The sequence below is a fragment of the Melanaphis sacchari genome, unplaced genomic scaffold, assembly GCF_002803265.2.
Source record: "Melanaphis sacchari strain LSU unplaced genomic scaffold, SCAv2.0 Contig28_pilon_pilon, whole genome shotgun sequence".
Classification (NCBI taxonomy): Eukaryota; Metazoa; Arthropoda; class Insecta; order Hemiptera; family Aphididae; genus Melanaphis; species Melanaphis sacchari.
In genome coordinates this window covers 2,044,686-2,066,954 of record NW_020271162.1, presented here as the reverse complement: position 1 = coordinate 2,066,954, position 22,269 = coordinate 2,044,686, and the positions used below count along the sequence as shown (strand labels likewise).

Here is a 22,269-nt window from a genome sequence, read left to right as displayed (position 1 = left end):
TATATATATATATATATATATATATGTATGTATATGTGTAAATATGTGTATAAATATCTGTGTAGACATATACTTAATATAGAAACAGATGTCGCTTGTTCTCTACAAGACCAAAACATTAATATTTACGATATACTTTAAAAAAAAAAATTTATAAATATATAATAAAATGAAAACATGGTATTATAATCTATCATATTCCAAAGATTTATTTGACTATTTCGGTTGGTAACAATTCTAAAATGTATTTCCACTACCTTCAGACACTTAACAGTAGTGCGAAGGCCGTAGAAATAAATCGGGAGAAAATAAAAGTTGAAATAGCCTGAGTGGAAAAAAAATTTTAAATATATATATATATAAAAAAAAAATGTAATAATAATAATAATAATAATAATAAAAACAACTGCGTTGATAACAGTGCAAAACTATAGCGATTAGTAGAATCTTTTTTTTTAAGTTTTATTATTTATATTTATATAGAATTCAACTTGGGTAGTTATATATGTATATATATAAATATGAAAGTATTAAATAATATTATATAAATTTTTTTCTAAACAACTAAAATTCACCAAAGGGTATATTATAATATGCATTATATATTATTAGAACATTAAATGAAAGTGTGTTTGTGTTTATGGTGCAACTTACATTCTAAAATAATTATAACGAGGCCCAAACGTTACGCTCCTCCCTTCTTCCCGATTAACTATCGGATTTTAGCAGTCGGGACGGGGTTATATGTATTTTATACTCGGTTCGGGACACATCTAGGACTTATATATTATAATATGGGCTACTATTAGTATTTATTATTATAAAGTATTATAATACTAATAATAATACTACTATTTCCACTACAACTACTAATATGGAAAAAAATAAAATAAATCAGCTTGGAACTAAGGTATGTATATGTGATTCGTGTGTATATAAAAAAAAGTATTTGTTTTTCCTTTTTATTTTGTCCTTCCTTGTCCGAACCGTTAACCTACGTCCCGTAGTTATGCATATATATTATAATCCGAATACACATAACGGAGCTAATTTGGGGAGAGTGAAAGAGAGACAAATCTCGGGAAGTCAATAGCTTCGCCCGGATTTGAAGCCTGTGGAAGACGTGATTTCTATCGTTTATCTCCGTGGATTTATCAACGAATTTTCAAATAATAGATAATGGAGAGGGGCAATGTGAATAATAGAACAACGGTGTATGCTACATACTTAAAAATACTTATTATAAAACTCTTAATGTTAACAGAAAAAAATATATATAATAATTATAATAAAAATAATAATAAATTAATTAAATTATCTCGGTATTACCAGTGGATCATATATCTTAAATTACGTTAATTTTAATTTTTTTTTTATTCTTTAATTTGAAAATAAAACAGTGAATATTATTAGTACGTGTGTAAAAACTTGAAAAAAAATATTATAAAAATGTGTAAACGTTCGGAAATACAAAGAAAGCAACAATCGTGAATGATATTTTGTTTATCAATGGAATCTTGAGCTTTTTTATTTATAAATATAAAAAAAGACTGCCGACGCAAGAGATCTTTAAAAAAAAATATCGCACCAACCATGTGCTGAACTCTTGGTCGGCGAATCTACCTTAAACGCTAAAAAAAATTTAAGTAAATAATATATTATATAATAACTATCTATTTTGATAAAACTTAAAATTTAATAAATTTTAGGAATCTGTTGATTATATAGGTAGCCGTATAGGCACTTATTACTGTACATTTAAATCAAATCTCAGTATTATAAACAGAACAAATAAAATACATAACACGATATTGTATAATATACATTATTAGTATCGTGTACGTTAGCCGCGATCGGCTGTGATTCATAAAATCTATTTAGGATATTTTTATGAAAATTGATTTTTTTTTTTTTGTTTATATATTACATTGAGCTTGAAAATTGGTTTTATATTATATGGTATATAAACAATCACCTTTACAATCACTATTTAATAAACCGGAGTTGCTGTGAATAATAATAATAATCTTATTATAATAAAAATTATATGTACGGAAACATGAAGCGTATTTTATTGCCTTCCCCATTAAAAAATAATAATAATAAAGTCAAAATAATCATAAAACCTAATCTTAAGACTACTAATAATCATATTACAGTGTCTCTAAAAGTCAAAAATTTAACCGTTTGCGAGTACCTTAAGCAATATAGGTATTATTTAGCATTTTATAATATTGTTGTGTGTAAATGTGTAATACATGAACCGATGATTTATCACCGATTGGTTGTAATAAGTGAAATGTATTACTGTGGAGTATAATAGTAATAATAAAATAAAAATTGTTTTGTTTTTTTTTCCTTTGTAGTTTTTTTTCTCGTAAATATATTTTTGTAAGTCTGATGACGATCTCAAATCCAACAGTTTGTAGTATCGTCCGACTCGGCAGTCTTGTCGTACGGCTTTTCGTACATTTCGAAATCCATTTCTTTGCGTTTTCTCTTGTGGCCTTCGACCATTGCTTCGATTTGCTCTTGGCACGACTTCAGGTCCTCCTGAGAAAAAAAAAACAACCAGCGCATGATTAATAAAAAGCTTTACAAACGCGTCTCAGACGGTGAGGTTAGGAATGAAAGAAATCGACAAATATCGCACTATACTACGCTGGAATAAAATATTTCAACGGTAGGTAGTGTTAAACGTGAAGGTTTAATTAATTCAATAGAGTCGTCGGTGGCACGATGTTTTACTAGTAAATACCATTAGCACGAGTTCAGAGCAGGAAGAATTATTATTATTAAGTTTTTATTCAGTGCATAATATTAATTACACGGTATAAAAGAATGTGTATGATGACGATGATAGGTGAGAGTGGAGAGTTTAAATTTTAAATACGCGCAATTGCGACGAATTGCGTCGGTGGCGGGGTAAAAGCAAGATTGCTGTTAAATAACATCCGATTGAAGTCGAATGAAAACATCACACACGGGCAACCATAGTGGTAATAATAATAATTATGATTATAATTATACCGTCGTTGTATCGAATGTACTTAACTATGGCAGTTAGTATGCGCTAAAACGAGCGTTTAGTTCGTGTCAAACGATCATCTGAAATTTTAATGGTTGCATGCATGCGCACGCGATAATCTTTATAGAGAAAGATGAATTAGAGCGGGCCCCATAAAAACTTGTACGATTTTGCAATCGTGCAAACCCTACTTTGTGCAGATAGGCTAATTAAGGCTATTTGCGGATTGCGGCAAAGTTAATGCGAAACATTACGATTAAAACTATTATTGCGATTATATAAGTCACGAACCCGCTTGACGTTTAACTAAATCTAATAAGTAATATTATTCTATTTTTTTGTTAAATATTTAGAATATATAATAAATAGATGATTATAAAAAAATATCATTAAAACATATTTTTGAAGCTTTATATCTTTATAAATATTTTTTCTCTTGAAGAGGTATAACTATACGTATAGTCGTAATTTTGGGACTTCTTAAAGAGAACAGTTGCCCTAAAAAATGTATAAAGAGGACAAAGATATTTTTTTTTTTAAGTTTCAGTCTAAATATTTTTTATATATATACAAACTTTTACATAACATAATATTAATATTATATACTAACTATCTATATAATATTATATTTTCATTAATTATATAATTTTACAAAACTTCAAGTACTTGTATTATGAATAGTAAATTTTGTTGTAAATTATTTTCATTGAAAATTTATTTCCCTGATAGAAAGATGTCACTTCCACCAGTTCCACCCCTATTATATTTCAAGGCATAATTTTTAAAAATTATTTACTATTTCCCTTCCCTAAAAAGAAAATTTACCCGAGCAAAATCGTCATAATTTATACGCTTTTCATCGCGCCGTTCCGTGAGTATTATCTCATTAAACAGCATAATATTATTGATAGAATAGAAAAAAAAACCGCTTACCTGTTGAGAACCAGTGATGGCGTGCAGCTTAGTGAACAAGTCGTACTTATAAATGGCCGCGTATTCCAGTCCATTGAGAGCAGCCGCGATGCTGGCCCCGGCGATCACGCTGGGCTTGTACGAACAAAATTTATAGTCTGAAACACAACCGCAAACAGTACATGTTAATATCATATATTTAAATAACAATATGAATTGCAATGTCTAGTAATGAAACACAAATATACAATATTGTTTAACGTTATAATAACGATGCTTTAGAACATTACATAATACTATGTATGCAAATGCGCAGCGGGTAGCCATATATAAAGTGTATTGGTATTATACTATGATAATATTAAGGACTAGTTTTGTAAGCATATATAAATAAAACGGAAACGACGACTACGACTACAGTTAATTTCGCAGTATCCTTTACCGCAGAGGGAATCGTCGATACTTTTCGACAAACAACATAAAATATAATAAATTATTTTTTTGCTCTCACGCGTCACCCTTCGGCCGAAAACTACCATTAAAAATACCACAGCGACAGTGGCGGCGACCGTACTCGAAACTAGTGTGTACACGATAATATTTCAACGTTTTCGTATATTATATTATGCTTTATATACTATTATTATAACATTATTATTATTATTATTACGTTATTATTACTGTTGTTATTATTATTATTATCATACCACTCTTCCGAGACGCGGCGATGGTCGCGCGGCGCCCGGAGACATGATCAGCACGGCCATCCTCCCCGCGCCACAGCGGACCACAGAGAATAGACTACCTCGCGCCCGTTTATTAACGGCGCTACTCCGGGGGGCACGCGGTAACAAGACGAGATGTTTAGATGTATAATAATATTGTTATTACGACGAGTATATATTATTATTATTATTATTATTATATTGTGTGAGCTCGTGGTATAATCCACGTGTGGACGCGATGTGGAAATCGACCGGTGCGCGCACAATACGTAAACATATTACAAATCATATTTATAATGTACTCGCGTCGTCGTCGTCGTGTTGTTATGTGTGTGTGTGCGCGCACGCGCAATGTATGCACATGTTGTTTTTTCGGGGACTCGGACAATCCGTCAGAGGCTTGTACCTATTATGCTTTTACATTATGTATATGATGATACGTGCCGTCCGAGAGTGCTCAAGAGCTGCGTGGCAACAATAATAATAATGATGATACGATAAATAGACGCGTGTGTGCAAGTATATAGATAGGTATGTAAAAAATATACTATACAGAGCGGTGAGTTTTCAGACGATAATATGTACATGAAAAAAAAAACGTATAGGTACGGCTGTATGTACGTATATAGTACATATAGCTATGTTTACATGTATCATTCAAATGCGTATCACCTAGTGGTGGCTAGAGTGTCGAATTCCCCCAAAAAATACGTGAAGATGAGATGCTTCGGGTTGCTACAATAACGCGGATAACTTGCTTATAATGCGATGGACCGAATAGAGCTTTAGAGCTTATCTTACGGGATGTTGAGCAAATATTGCACGCGCGGAGAATTTCGACAGAATTGAAAATATTGATGGCTGCGTGGTCGGGGGCGTTGTAGTTTTTAGACTGTTTTTTTATACTCCAATTTACGACAGACAACGCGCGCACTTCGGGTCTAGTCGGGATATAAGCACATACAAACGCATAATAGTCTAGACGCCCGGGGCCAAAGCAGTTTGGTCTCTCTTTCTCTCTCTCTCTCTCTCTCTCTCGTGTACCGCGTCATCTCGTCTCACTCACAGCAGCTCACACACACCATAGTATACGTATATAATACATAATGCCGGTGGTCTAAATCATATGTTGCGCACCGCATTCTTCTCAACTACCACCACCACCTACCCCACTACCACTACCACCATTACCGTCCTTTGTTTCGCCAACTCGATATTTCTTTATGCGCGCACGAGATTGCACACACGCACGCGCACGCACTCGGTCGGACGCTCACTTGGGGATGTCGGGTACGTGACTGAATTTTTGTATCAACCAAATATAAATAATAATATGAAATATGCACCACGCCATAGGAGGGAGAAAAATATGTGCCCGTGATTACTCAATAAATCTCGACGATATGGGCCCGCCGCCATCGTCGCGTTTAGTACGCATATATGTACATAATATAATAAAACAATGCGACGCAACGCCATAAATTTTCACGCAGACGCGCGAGTGCGTACCACCGGTACTGGTTAGTGGCCGTCACTTGTGGCGGACTCGGCGGCGGTCGTCGTCGTCGTCGGTAACGGTGCAGCAGCGCGCAGTGGCGGTGTGACGTCGCGACGGTGTCGTGGTAGTAGCGCATAGCGTCGGGAGCCGTCGTCGGACGAGAGATATACGATTGAGAAAACGTCGTGTGACACAACTGACAACCCCCCGGGTAAGAGGGGAGGTAGTGACTTACAGCCACGCCGTTTTCCTCCTCCCGCGTGCAAAAGACATCATAATCGGCGATGACTACTAATAAATCCCTGCCCTTATATTATTACTACTACTACTATTCTTCCTTTTCATCCAGCCAACCACCCACCTCCACCGACGGTATAATGATCGCGAGAAATGATACACAATAATAATAATATTGTAGGTATAGAGGTCGTCTTCTTTTTGTCGGTGGCGCAAAACAAATTAAAACCACCGTCGCTCTGGCGATTGGGGGGAGGGGGGAAACAAGCTTTGCAATAACACAACTCGTTGTCCGTGTGTGTAAATCGCATATGCGCAAGGTATGAATACAGGAAAGAGAGAGCGAGAGATTGAGTGAGAGAGAGAGAGGTAATGTGTGTGTGTGTGTGTATTCTGTTTATGTTTGTTTTCTTATCGAGAGATTCAAGTGAAATCGCAATTCCGGACATAACATATTATTATAATATTAGGTATACACGTCGTTTTGCTGTAGTTGCGTATATTATAATATATTGTATGGGTCAGACGACAAGCAACGGTCAACCGGGCGTGGGGTACGAGTTTTTTCGGCGGCGATAGTCCGCAACCAGGTATACATTATATTATTATGTATACTTTTTAGGTATTTATTTTTTTTTTTTATACTTGAATATTGCGCCGTACGTATTCTGTACGGCCATGGGATGATCAAACGATAGACGACTGTACACACCGCCGGCTCTCTCACCGAAGCGATGGATAGGATAACCTACCTACCACTTTCATATAACTAACATAACCGTTGAACGTATCATATAGGCGCAGGCAGGGGTCGTCTCGTTTACACGCATCGTTTGGGTTAAAATATCGTCTCCCGGTTTCGTTCAAAAAACGTACGTACCGCATACCGCGCTGTAACACCTTCGCCGCCGTGTATTAGAATATATATAAATGTGTATTACCATATAGTATCATGTATATCAACCAAGCCGCTGCCGCAGTCGTCTCAAATAGCCCGTCTACATGGAGACCAGCTACATAATATCGTTGACTTTCGAAATATCGTTTCGCTGCGATTCTCTTTCTACTTGTCGTCCCGCGTGCGTTAACCGATTTCGTGAATAAAACGTTTGCATAATAATAATGATAATATCGTAAGCCCCTAATCGTATATAACAATACTCGGATTTCGGCAGAGATTAATATTTAACAAGTGGGAAAACGGATAAAATTGTTAAATAACGTCGCGTTAGATTGTATTCCGATCGTTTCTTGTTGCAGTGAACACACTTCCACAATATATACTATTATATAGAAATAATACAATTTCACAGGATCGCTGCGTGATGTTTTTATATATGCCATAATAGTACTGCACTGGTTAGTAGTTAAAATTTGTGTGTGTGGCTGATGTGACGATCACACATTACACGTCAAATAGTGGTAGAATTGTAAAAATGAATTTTCTCTCTTATATTCTGCACAATATGAGTTTTACGACGTGAAATCTTATTTATTTTGTATTTTTTATCTTACAAATTATTTCTTTTCTGCATAAGAGCCAAATGTCGACAAGGTATTTTAGCCTTAAGGGTGGTAATCGCATGATTACCTAGATCACTGTTACTCCAAAATATAAAGATTTGGTTACAGCAAAAAAAAAAAAAAAAAAATGCGTTTTGTTGTAGCAGAGTGCGTCGTTAGAGGGTGGTTGGGTGAGAACGATCGAGTGTGGAATGTTGAAGGACGACAGCATAGTGGTTGAGGGTTGAGTACGACCTAGTGGAAGAGCAATCGTTGTACGCGCAATCATATAATAATAATAATAATAATTATGAACCATAATAAATCCCACGCGAGGCCCCCGTCGCTGCTAACATCCACTATGCGAAAACATCACGGACGGTTGGGTAGTAGAAAAAAAAGTATTTGGTCGAAAACAGTAGAAAAAAGCACATTGAATAAACACTAAAAATCGTACTGTCACCGATAACCATATACACGAATAAACTGAAATAAGTCTCTCCCGTGGATAAATCTTTTAGCCTAATCTTATGTACATATTACGATATACTATAAATTATAATAATTAGTGAGAGTGAAAATAAGAAACGCACTCGTTCTCCCCGGGGCCTCCCGAGTACGCAACGGTCGGGAAAGCGAAAATTAAAAAAAAAATTGAGACCCTTGCGCAAACACGTTTCATGTTTATGTCTTTGGTTGAACGTTGCCCTTGGACCCGTTGCCGCCACCGCATCGAATTACTTACAGAGTACTGACACACCGAGTCGCCAATCAAAATCGAGAGAAAACAACGAGCGACTCACAGTGCTGAAGCTGTCAAGTCCAGAGGACAACACACGCACGCACATTCGGTATTTTTATCGTGTTATTATAATTTTTATGTATGTCAAAAGCGTATATTATTGGAGGCGCCAACTAGATCGTATCATTATTACGTACTGCTATTGTGTTGTGTTGTTATGTTTTTTCCACGTCACGCGTCTTGTATACAAGACGGTTCAGCTAGTTAAGCCGATTAACCGATAAAAAATTTTTTTAACTCATTTTGTTAATTTAACTTGTATAGAACACACATTTGTGGAATGAAATTAATTTATTGATATTTTAGATAACAACCCATTCATCTTTTACAAAACCCAAATATACAACATCAAAACCGAAGCGAGAGTTTGATATATCATATGTAATTTACAATTTAATCATACGCACGGATTTTAGTATGCATATAACAATAAGTAAATCGAAATATGTAAAAAAATCTGAATTCACTACATTGTAATGATCATGTGCGTTCGTGTTTTTCATATTTTATATTGTTTTATAATGTTCAAAATAATGTAATATATTAGAGAATAGTGATCATTAAATATTTATGCGTAAGGAATTTATTAAAATATATACACTATTTTATTATATAGTCGGTTCTAAAATATTTGATTATACTTTCTAGAATTTCATTATTTGATGTTTGAATATATTAATTTTGGTTGGAAATCCTTGAAGTTCGTCCAAACAACTTATAGTTAATAAACATTACCGAAAACAGGAATATTTTTTATAGTTTCAACCAAAAATACGATTCACTGATAACTGACCTGTCACATCACAGGATAGCGAGACGTAGCCTTCCAAAATATGTGCTTCCGTTTTAGTAGTAACATTTGATTAACTAAAATACTTATCAAAATTAGTCACGATAAAAAATAAAAAAAGTTCAAAAATACTAATAAATTACGTCTTATAGAGATTTTACGGATAATAATCAGAGTTGAATGATAACAGTATTTATGACAAATAGCGACATTAAACCCATATTTTTCTAATGTATATATTTTTTATCTTCTGCTAAGGGCCTACATATAAAAATGTACACACATTTTATTATGATACTCTTGTAATAAAAAACATGTGTAAGCGGCTCGTTAGAATGTTACTACAGTATTTTATTGGTCTCATTTTTGTGATATTACCTTGTAACCCGCGCCGTCTTTAATATACAATAATATGCTTTATTTAAATTTGACACGAAATTTTTTTATATAAATTGTTAATAATAATAAAAATACAAAAAAAAAAAACTAAGAGAATGCATTCCGAAACATTTCTAAACGATTAAATGTGAACGGCACTATATCCAGGTTGTCCCTGATAATTTGGTTTTTTGGATCTGGGTCATGTTGTCAGCAATAATTCAACCCAGATAATTAGGTTAAAAATATTTGCAGTCATCACGGACAAGAAAGGTATTCACGATAAAAAAAAATCACATTATTTTTATAAATTTTATGAGTTTTTTGTACTTAATTGACGTTTGAATAGTCATATGTATAAAAATTATTTTTGAATTTATGGCTACTAAAGTACATTATAAAACATCGAATTACTTGCATCTATCAGAACTCATGCAAATATATACACTTAAAACTAAACGATAAATTTAGGTGCAATTAAAATAATTGAAATAATCAAAAACGTGTTCACTAAGAATTATAGTATTATAAGTCGGTAATTAAAAAGTTAATCTTGTCATGTGTTTAGTTAAATTTATACATTCTTACTATATATTTTTTATACATCCATAAAATTCAATATATACACAATGAATATAATTAACAATGACTACCTTTTTTTTTTTTTTTGTTACTTTTGCCCACGCACAGGCAAATAGAATTAAATTGATATGATGAATTTGAAAAAAAAGTTAATTTGGTTTTTATTTATTTAATCAACTGTTTTTACGATACGAATGATAAAAAAAAATAGATAAAATAATTGCCAAACATTCGATATGCTTGAGTCTTATTAAATGCACTGTTCTTAAAGAGCTCATAATTATAGTATCATATTATTGTTGCCTTGTTTTTCGCCATACGAATAAACAAATACAAACATATAATTTAGGATATTGTATAACTTACAAAATATTGTCTTATTACATTTTTTTGAGTCGTAATTTTTTATACAAACTCAACACATATAATACACAAATACGTTGTGATCACAATGTTAAATGTGATGAGATAGTCAGTAGGTTTTCCAAACTATCATGACTTGACCGCCATTTTGTTTTTGGGAGACGTCCAAGGGGGTTGTAACGCAGCGACAACATAAACCGTTGCACCGAACATAATAGTAATAGTAATATATAGGTATTACAATGCAACGCTAACAAGTTATTATTATGCGACGCACAAATCCTGTAAAAACAAGCGAATGTTTACGTTGAGCGTGCGTGTATGAAGAAAAAAAGTGATATCACGACTTTTTTTTTTCGAAAGAGACCTTGAAGGGACCATATAATATATTATATTATGGTACTTTAAGTAAAGGTATCCACCAACTCCCGGACGTCTGGAATGTCAACAAAACCTGAACCCCGTTCAAGGACTATAGGTTTTCGAACAATGCCACCACACTGTCTCGACTATTTTCAGAAGTCCACCGTCGGCTGGCTATATTAGATCGCATTCCAATTTATCGGTAATTGTACGTGTAGCTTTTTTTTTCATCTTCTTTTTCATAATATAATGCATGCGTATATACTAGATATTATTATATATATGTACAATGTATTTATTAAACCGAAAAGGAGAAACTAGTTGCCCGGGCATCGGCTATTGCCAGCAGTGTCAACGTACTTTGTCTTATTATACGTAATTGACCCTCTTTGGATACATAATAATGTCATAGTATAATACTTAGGTATATACTTATATTTATATATTATATTAATGTTATCGATCAAGATTAGTTTTATAAAATTAATTTTAAAACATTAAAGTACAAAAGAATAAGTAGCTATAAACGAATGTAAAGGGCTAATATTTACGTATTGTTCAGTAATAGATCACGGATGTGCGACACAGTTACAACTATAAACATAAATAGTTAATAAGGAAGTATAGGAATAATGCTTACTAGATATAGTATAGTCATCTGTGTACATAATACACATATACTTGAAATGTTAACAATACATTAGAACACCATGTAAATTTTATTAGTTCTGAGACTACCTCAATCCACACACTAAAGAACTACGAAATACTTTAATACAGTCGTACATAGACATAATAGGCATATAATAAGATCGTGTAGTAATATTGTATGCAATGTAAGTGAATACAATGAAAGATTTAAACTACAACTTATTATCAATGATATATTTTCTGAAGCTATCTAGCTAAAATAAATTATAATTCATAGATCCCCGAATATCTTTACTGAATTACTCAAATATTATACAGGTTCCTACAGTATAAAGTCTATTTAATAATTAACTTTTGATATTTTATTGTACACGCACTTAATCCATTTGTACAAATTACAAATATATTATTTTAATTTTAAATAATATACAGATATTTTTATGTATAAAATATTTATTATGATAATAATTTTATATAAACATATCTAAAATTCTTCTATATTTTAACAATTTTAATCTGATGAGACTGACTACACGCATGAATTAATATCCTTCACGGGGGACAAACTATTATCTCATTAGAAAACAACTCGAACATTTTTTAGTATTTAAAAAAATATTATATACAAGTATTAATACCCCATTTACCACCACATGTATAGTAAAAACAACTCCTAACTACAAATATTTATTTCTGAGTCTGAAGCGATTAATAACGGGTTGAAACAGATATTTCTGTATGTGTAATAATGAAACGTCGTATATTTAAAAAAAAAAAACGGTTTTATCAAGTATATATAATATACAAACACTAAAATGTATTAACGAATTGTTTAAATGGAATCGATGAGAGAGTATAGTTTAGCTTGTTCGACGTACATAAGTTTTATAATGTCAAAAAACTCGTATTGTTATATTTTTATAAGCTCTATAAAAATAAAACGAAATACGCCATTAAGTTAAAACATAATGCCATACAGTTAAAAATAATAAAAAAATATATTGTAAAAAAAAAACGAGCGTGCGCGTGTGTTTATGTACTTAGTATTGTGTAGATATACCGCCATATTAAGCACGGGCGTTATCCGAGCACAAACACCTTTATTAGCCGGCCAGATAATAATCCTGAGAAATAAAAACGGATAATTAACACGAATAAAATTAATATTTATATTTTATAATAATAATAACGCGAGACCACCGCGGTCGCAGCTCTGCATAGTACGTGATATTACCGTACCCCGAACTAACGTGGAGTTGCGAGGCGGCTGCGTTTGATGCTATCAGCATGTGTTGTATATTCTGCCAGGGTACAATATATACACACACACAGACACATGAGAAAACAACAACGTGTGACAAAAAATCGCGTCTACTGCCACCGATAACTCGGTAGTATTCTATAGTCGGCGGCTCTGCGGTATTAAAGTAATGATGATAATAATAAATAATAATAATAATAATTAATAAATTATGATAGCAAGAATCAAACATACGCATGAGTACCGAAAAACCGCGTGGTAAGCGACAACGAATCGACAGTCTATGGTAATATTTGAAATCGTTAATGGCCATTTTAGTCGACAAGAATGTGATCTAAATTCTATATTTGTTGACAAAAAATAAATTAGATTAATGATTAAGTTAAAAATAGCAATTATCGTAGTTAAAATCCGTAGTTATTTATTTTTTAAGCGATTAACGATTAAAAACCAATATTATTTTATTTATAATAATATTTTTTTTTATTTACACCGATGTCGATATAGGTCGAAACCGGTATAAACTTGAGTTTGATAATAGATTGAAATCGGTAAGAGTACGGGATTATGATACACGCACTTTATGAATGTTTTTCAAAGATTGAGATCGAGACGACTCGTTAACACACCGGTTGGCGTCAAAAATCCGACTAAATGTCATTATTATTTTTTTAACAGAAGAAAATTATCGACCGACCACGAGCATCGTTGTCGACGACAAGCATTCAGTGGTTTTACGGTTTTTCACTAGGCCCCACGGACGCGACTTTCTGTCGTCACACTGATACGACATACGACACAACATCACATAAAAACCGTGCAACGCGCACATATGTTTACTCCGCAAAGATATTCCCAAGATGACACACACACACACAACCATTATGTACGGTGTAGCAACACATGTATGAGAAGAGAAAAACATCATAGACCGTATTGTATGTATTATATATTATGGAAAAAAAATAAAACAAAAAATATTTTTAAAAAAAAAACAAAAAAAAAAAAAAACTGAAAAAAATCTTATATTATATCGCAGTTACTCGGGTTTGTTTTTTTCACCCTCCCACTAATCGAAATCGCCTGTTCGTATAATAATATATATGAAACATAGAAATCGCTGCTGTATTTATCTGACTCTTTCTCTCTTGACGAATTCAATACTGTTTAAAAAAAAAAAAAAATTTAAAGCATTCTCATTGAAACGTCAAGGTTTATATATACATCCTCCATTCATTATTGTAAGCATAACGATGAACGGCAGCAACAGTGAGGGATGAATATAATTTGTATATGTTAGATACTTACACACACGCGCGCGCCCGCACGCATGATAATGGTTGACCCTGCGTCATTGAACCAGTCGTCATCGTTGTCGTTGTCGTCGTCGCCATCGCTTACAGCCTATATATGCGTCGCGTCTCGTCTCCTAACTATATTACTAATTCCCAACGAAGAATAAAAAATAATAATATAATAAGACCTTCACAACCCTTATTTTTGTTTATATCCAAGTTGTTTGACCTTGTGGACAGATAATGAAAAACAAACCACCCGGAGGATTCTTGGTCGCACAAGTAGTTTCCGGTTAATAACGTAAACACAAACCACAATGTATTATACCGCCGCCGTGTATATACACATAGACGGTTTTATGGGAGGCCTGAATAGTATAATATTTTCGAAATTAACATTTTTCACGTGTTATACACATTTCACATTTCCTAGGGACATGAACGTGTATTATAATAATATACGCAGCGCACATAACAACGACGCGGGACGACCACATCGACTGTTGAAATTATTATGTATACGGTAACGGGAAGAGGGTGTCGGGCATAAAATCGAAACCAAGACATTAAAACATAACTTAAATAACCATCACCGATACAATTATTTTAAGTACGTTTAAAGTGTTCAAAACGAATATTAAGTGTGTTTTATCAACGATATTTTATGCATATATGTCGGCGCGTATGCGTCACATATATCATATACATAACGTCCGTCGCATCGCCGTCTAGTTTTGTCTTGAAAATGTTTTATTGACACTTTTTGATTTGATATAAAATATATATATTTTTTTGTTTGTTTAGTATTTTAACGACGACAGAGCAGTCCACTACACATACACACACAAGTATACGTATATGTGGGTACTGCTGCAGAGGCAGCAATAAGCATCAAAACGTCCGCAAAATCTGTAACGAATTGCAATCGACAGCGGCGGCATCGGTGACTTAATCGGTGGGAATAAGTATAATATTATGTAAATGTTGTGAATATGATACACACACCCGCGCGCGCGCGCGCGAAGGGGGGTAAGGATGTTGGAAGTAATAGAAATAATAATAATGACGATACTATTATTATTTTAATTAAAATCATTATCATAAAAAAGAAAACCATATTTCATTCGGCATGTTTCTTTTGAGATTGTTACGTGGCATTTTCCACGAAGTGCGCGCATACAGACGTGCGAGACAATGAGACGCGTTTCGGACAGTGCAAACGGCAGTGCGGCGGAGGTTAATACATAATAATATATATTAGCTATATACATGTACGCTGGGACCACCTCTATACACGGATAAATGTCATCGTGTAGCAATAATCAGCCGCCTCCGATTTTTTTTTTTATCATCATTATTTATCGTTTTTATTACGACATGCGCTATATCGACCGTGCGAATCTGGCCAAGAATTAATGTTGAAAACACGGTACATCGACGAGGACATCGTCTGATAATAATACTACATTATATCGATCGTCTTTCCACATGGAATATAATACAATACATACCAAACCAAAATCCATAATTACGATACATGAATCCTTTGTTTGTACTCCGAATTGTATGAAAATATTGGCTGTGCATGAATAGATGCGCAGTGTGGAAAGAATTGAAAAACAATTTTAATGTATGTTTTAATATCTACTATAATATCGTCAGTTATATAATGCGGTCGGGGTGGCGTTTATAACTATTATTAAACACATAAATAATTAGATAATAAACATAATAACGAAATCCCGCTTCTATGTAGCCAAATCGCTTACAGCGGGGGATGGATCTGGAACGCGACGAAACAACTCGAAATGTTCACACGCCGTCCCATGATTATCTTTATACAAACACCGCTCTATCGACTTTAAATGTAATTATGATTATTATACTTTGTTCAATTTTGGTACATATACGATTATAAATAACGACGACGGTCTTCCATTTATTATTTTATTGTAAGTATTCATTAATTTCTGTATCACTATTCATGGCGTGAAGGAGCATTCATCACGCTTATAATATTTTAATTTACATCAGTTGTTTAGCGTCAAGCAAATCCGCAAATAAAAATCCGTAACCCTTTTATAGAGTTAAGCATCTACATTTTTTTTTCAACTCACATTATACACAGACAGCGATACGCACACACACACACACACACACACACACACACACACACACTTGATGTCGAGATAAGATTGCAAGTACGGTTTAAACTACCACCGCTCAACGTAAACCGGTCCCTAAGCATCATGCCACATTGCGAGAGACCAAATAAGGTTGATATAATCAAGTATATACATATATATTGTATACATTTGTATAATACTCATGCGTGCCTTTATAAAAATAATATAATTATTATTTTCTTTTAAATATTTATAATTCACTTGAAATGTTAGCTTTTTTAAGGTTAAAAAAAAGTCAAAATCTGAGAAATTATATAGCGGATATAGGTCGGAGAGAAGCCTAAATATATAAAATACATTCAAGTGACCATTAAATAAGTTATAATGCAAAATATAAATGGTTACATATGCAAATCTTTACATAAGTTCATTGAAAAGCACCTATAATAATGCATTAAGTTCTATACGCGGAGAAATACAGATGCATAATTAACTACTTGAACAAATAAAATTAGAAACGTTCGTCTCTATACACGAAATTAAATGCAATAATTTTTATATTTCACACTTAACACAATTTTAAGTTAAAATCGACTATATTTGGACGCCATTATTACTTTTAATGAAGTTTACAAATTGTTTCAATTAAGTATACACATATAAAAATAAAAACATTCGATTTTTTCTGAATGAAAAAATAAATAAAAAAACCCAAATACGAGTACAAGCAAAAGTTTTATAATAACAACAAAAAATTATGGTATTATAGGCTAAAATTTGATGCTAATAAATTAATAACGCAATATGACTAAGTCAAGTATTTTAACTTTCAAAAATAAGCTACAAAAAATTTAATTTTTAATTATTAACTAAGTACTTACTCATTATTATGAAAAAATAAAATCAGTTTACTCAAATCATTTTTAAGCCTTCAAATTACAATTACTAAATTGAATTGAAGACATACGTATTTAAAATTAAAAGGACAACAAAATTATCAATTAAACCACAGAAGCTACATTGTATCAATTGTCACCAGTCAAAAATCTGATAAAAAATAGTGGAAAGAAATTCGTTTTAGTTTTCCAATTTTGTAATTTTCGAAAATAACGCGTGGTTTCTATATTATGTATGAAATGAAAATTTTATTTTATTAAATTTTTTTTTATACTTCCATCTTTTTATATATGGCACCGCGTAAAGCATATCAATTATGACACAATATCACTATATACAATGCACTAAAATTAATTAAATAGTTATGTGTATTATTGTTAAGACTTACCTCTGGCGCACATGCCGATGAACGTGCCGCAGTGTTTGATAACAACGTCCACAAATGGCTTGGCCGTGTCCATGTGCAGTCTTTTAAGTATGTACCATAGAAAGTCGTGAGCCGTGATCGCGGACACGTCCCATTTCAAGATACTCAACAGGAGCAATTCCCACATCTGTAAGCCAAACGATGGTGTTATAGCTTATACAATGTTTATATACACATACACATACACATTAATATTATTAATAATAATAATAATAGTAATATTAGTAATAATAATAATCAATTAATCAGTCATTTGACGATTACAAGTTACAAGTATAAGAGTTCCCATCGTCATCAAGCACGATCGTCATTACCACTGCAGCAACAGGCGGCTGTCGACTAGCGGCGTCGGTGGTATGCAGGAAAACGTTTATAATAATATATAGTACATTCGTTCGACTACAGCACACCCCGCCGGGTGCACACATAAATCACATACTGTTTAATAATATATTTTTTTTTTATATATGAACCCAATTATTAATGTACATTATACTCATTACCCGTCTAGTAAGAGAGAAAATCATTGATGTATATATAAATATATATATATAACATAATAAAACAACATATGATATAAATAGGCATGCATACAGCAGCACATATGATGACGAGTGAAGGAGGAGGAATGGTATATCGACGTTTCAAAAGTCAAAATCGTTTCAAAACGAATATTTATCGTTGTATGATACATTTTTTACTTCATTTCTATTCAACCGTGTACCAAGAATTCGAAAATCACTGCGACCCCTAATACCGGTCGCGACGTGCTGTGTGTAAACGATGTACAATAAAATATACGCGAGAAGAAACCCTCTTGAGACATACCCAACATCACTTATAAGCGGATGCGGTTCGTGTGTATTTTATTATGTTCATCTTAAGAGTCAGACTCAGGACAACGAATTCAATTCAGGACCAAACCAGGAAATAATAAATAAAATTACATTATAAAATACAATGTTACGATGACCGTCGCGGAGGAGGTTTCGTTTTGTTGTTCTTTTGTGTTGCACGTTTCCCGCGAAGATAATACATAATACGATATACAGACGCAGTCCGACGGGTGTAAAGTGTACATTATACTTGCACGGCGTTCCGTATAGACAATTTAAGTGCTTTCAAGAGCCTGCATTTTTGATGAGTTCTTTTTTCACCGACTACAATAATGATTATTATTATCAATATATGACGTGATGATATTACTTTATTCATTTTGTTCTTGCGCGGACAATGAACACTATAGTGAAAACAATAATTTAATTTATATACGAAAACAAATGTAATAATATGTAATGACATTATATAATATTTATATATATTATTAAGTGGTATTTATTTAAATATTTTTGAACAACGTTTATCTAAAATACATCTTGGGCTTTGTGTTCACTATTACACAATTTAATTTATACTGTTTAAAATAAAATATGGTGTAAAAGAAAACATACATTTGGTCACATAAATTATTAAATCAGTAGACGGGCTAAGACAGTCACTAAATAAATTAAAGTCATTAAAAATAAAAGGTTCGTTAAATCACTTTAATACATATTATATTATACAAAGAGTAACAACTTATTTTACGGTTTAAAAAAAATACATAATATAGTAGAGAGTTTTAATTTTTGTTGGTTTGTAAACAAAATCATTACGTTTATTAACAGTATCATATAGGTAGTTAGGTACCATGTAATAAACCGTGTATACAAAAGATAAACACAATTTATTTTAAAAACTGTTTCCAAAGACACCCGTGATATTTTGGCATTCCTCGCTAATGAACGCAATGGTAGTAGCAAAGAGTCTGTGTTGGAGGAGGAGGAAGAAGAGAAACAACCGGAGTCAACTATTATTATTGGAACCCATCGACGACGATTGATCACAAACCGCGTAATATTCTAACAAAAAATCTATAAGCAATAGATCGAAATTGTAGTACGAAAGAAAAGAAGAAAAAACCTGGCCCTCGAGCCAAACGTACAGATTAATATTTCAGATAACATTGTCCGACGCCTATAAGATTTTTCCCCTTTAATAGCTCGTCGCCGCCGCCGCCACCGCCGTGTAAACACCACGGGGCCGTTCGATATCGTATATACATATATGTATTATATATTATTATTTATATGATATATATCTACAACCGGCGGCCGATCGACCTCTATATACCTATTCTATTACTTACTACTAATATAATATCTTATAAAAAATATAACGTAGATATATATATATATTTATAGTGTATATCTATCACTAATATATTAGTGCGTATGTGCCTATATACACCGTTTTCGATTCCTCGCATACCCACTATGCACGATCGACAGAAAAATGAAAAAACAACACGCATATTAAATTATATTACTATAATAATATATTACTATACTATCACTGCCGCCGTATAAAACCAACGGGAGTGAAAAATAATGGCGCACAATATAATTTATAACATTTAAGTATAGCGATAATAAAAAACAATAAAAATAACCCAAGTTTCACGTTCAGGCCCGTCTGTCCGTCGCTCATTAACGCGGGCGGATACACAATTTAGGCGCAACAATCTTTAGAGTGTACACATGGATGGCTATACAGAAATTATAATATTAGATGTGCCCATATACACATTATTATACGCGATACATTATAATTCACGCGCCGGACACGCCGTGCAAGACTTCAGAAGCCGATTATACAGTAAGTATGCGTAGCGCGTACCACACACTGCACGCAGCAGCGTCATTCGACGTGATCGACAGGTTACGCCTCCCCCACACATAATAGGTACCTACATTTGGAATATAATGGACGATAGATGCAAAGATAGAGAGAGGAGGGCACTGTAACACAACAGCGGTTTTAAAGACATTTTACACGACATTGTAATATTATATTGTACGCATTTATTATAACGCGAATACGATTTACTCCGACGCGCCCCGTACGGGTAGCAGCAGGGACAAATGACGACTTTTGTGTGACGAAATCGATGCAGACACACTGCTTTACATATTATATTATTATAAAACCTTCGCTTTTGTACTCGACAACCGCACAATATTATATTATGTACCACGACCGCCGTAGCCGGCGCTCGTGGATTTCTCTATGAGTGTCACTCGGCGTTTACTGCACGTGGGGCTTATCCTGTACAACAGGCTCGAAACCCGGCGGCAGACAGCGTCCTTTATAATATTATATGCGTTTAATAATGAGCAACGCGGCTAACGCATGCGCACTGACTAACCCGTTCCATTCATTACAAACTCGATCCGTTTTCGATTGACGACTAAAGACACCCATTCAAGGTCGACTTCTCTTCACCGTTTACACACAATATATAAATATATAGTACAACCCTTTTTTTAATAGTGTTGTCAGTCAGACCGGCGGCAGTCGTTTTATCCTGCAGCATTAATCTCAGGAATATATTATAGATATATACATACACACATACGCTCATATATATATATTTAATATTATATACCACCAACCGATGGTAATCAATTGAATACGGCTCAGCGTATCAGCTGCGGCCGGTCTTAGTCTCTTTCTCAAACGATACGCAGGGATCTTGAGGAAGATACAGGATTTTAAAGAGCGAGTTTAACAAAAAATGGTGAATTCGTATATGTTTATGCGTACAGGTGGACACGTATACGCGTATTGTTTCCTCGTTAAATCTCAAAAAAACGGCGTTATCGTGATTGAATATGTCTCGTAGATTTTATTTCTCGATACATTTGCCAAATATTTATGTGGAAATCGATTTCCCTTTACCTTCGAAACCACTTTCTGTGTAAAATTTATACACGTATGGTCGGTATATTATTATGTTTGATGTTACACAAACAATAATAACTGCAAAGGTATGCCCCACCGCGATAGTGCTGAAAACCGATGTTTAATATATAGTTATAGAAATACAGCGGCGAAGGATGAGAGAGAACAAGCAATGAGAGGAAGTTGACAAGGGAGAAGGACTTTTTGGAATGTGCTCGGTCATATTAATGTGTATATTGTGAGATTTTTGTCGAAAACGACGATGACAACGGTGGCGGCGATATTTGAACGAAGTATTAAGGGGGGTTTTATTAAAGAAAGGAGAAATATGTTTACCGAGAACGGCTCAACAGCGGCGGCGGCGGCGGCGTACAATCATCATGGGTGTGGTGGTTGCACCACTATAATACATACACACATAATACATACGAGAACAGTATATGTGTCTACCTGTCGTTTTGTTATTGTTATAATCATACCGTGGAATGGCCGCGCTGGTGGTAGAGCATATATATACCTCTGTATGTAAAAAGCATCGTCGTATACTACAACTATAAGCTATTAAGGGAAGTCGGGTCTCCGCGCCCCTGGCCGTCATCAAACGGAAAAATAATAATCACGACGAATATACCGCCGTCGCCGCATCGT

General features: G+C 33.6%; 1 protein-coding gene across 1 annotated transcript in view; it reads right to left on the bottom strand.

The window, feature by feature from the left end:
* Positions 1-543: 543 nt before the first annotated feature.
* Positions 544-22,269, bottom strand: part of LOC112595642 (G1/S-specific cyclin-D2-like) — a 57,013-nt gene continuing 35,287 nt past the window's right edge. The window contains exons 3-5 of the mRNA XM_025340925.1: positions 17,800-17,965; positions 3,962-4,098; positions 544-2,553 (exon numbers count right to left, since the gene is read on the bottom strand). Coding sequence (XP_025196710.1) covers positions 2,410-2,553; positions 3,962-4,098; positions 17,800-17,965 — 447 coding nt within the window. The 3' untranslated portion in view covers positions 544-2,409. The remainder of the gene's footprint in view (positions 2,554-3,961; positions 4,099-17,799; positions 17,966-22,269) is intronic.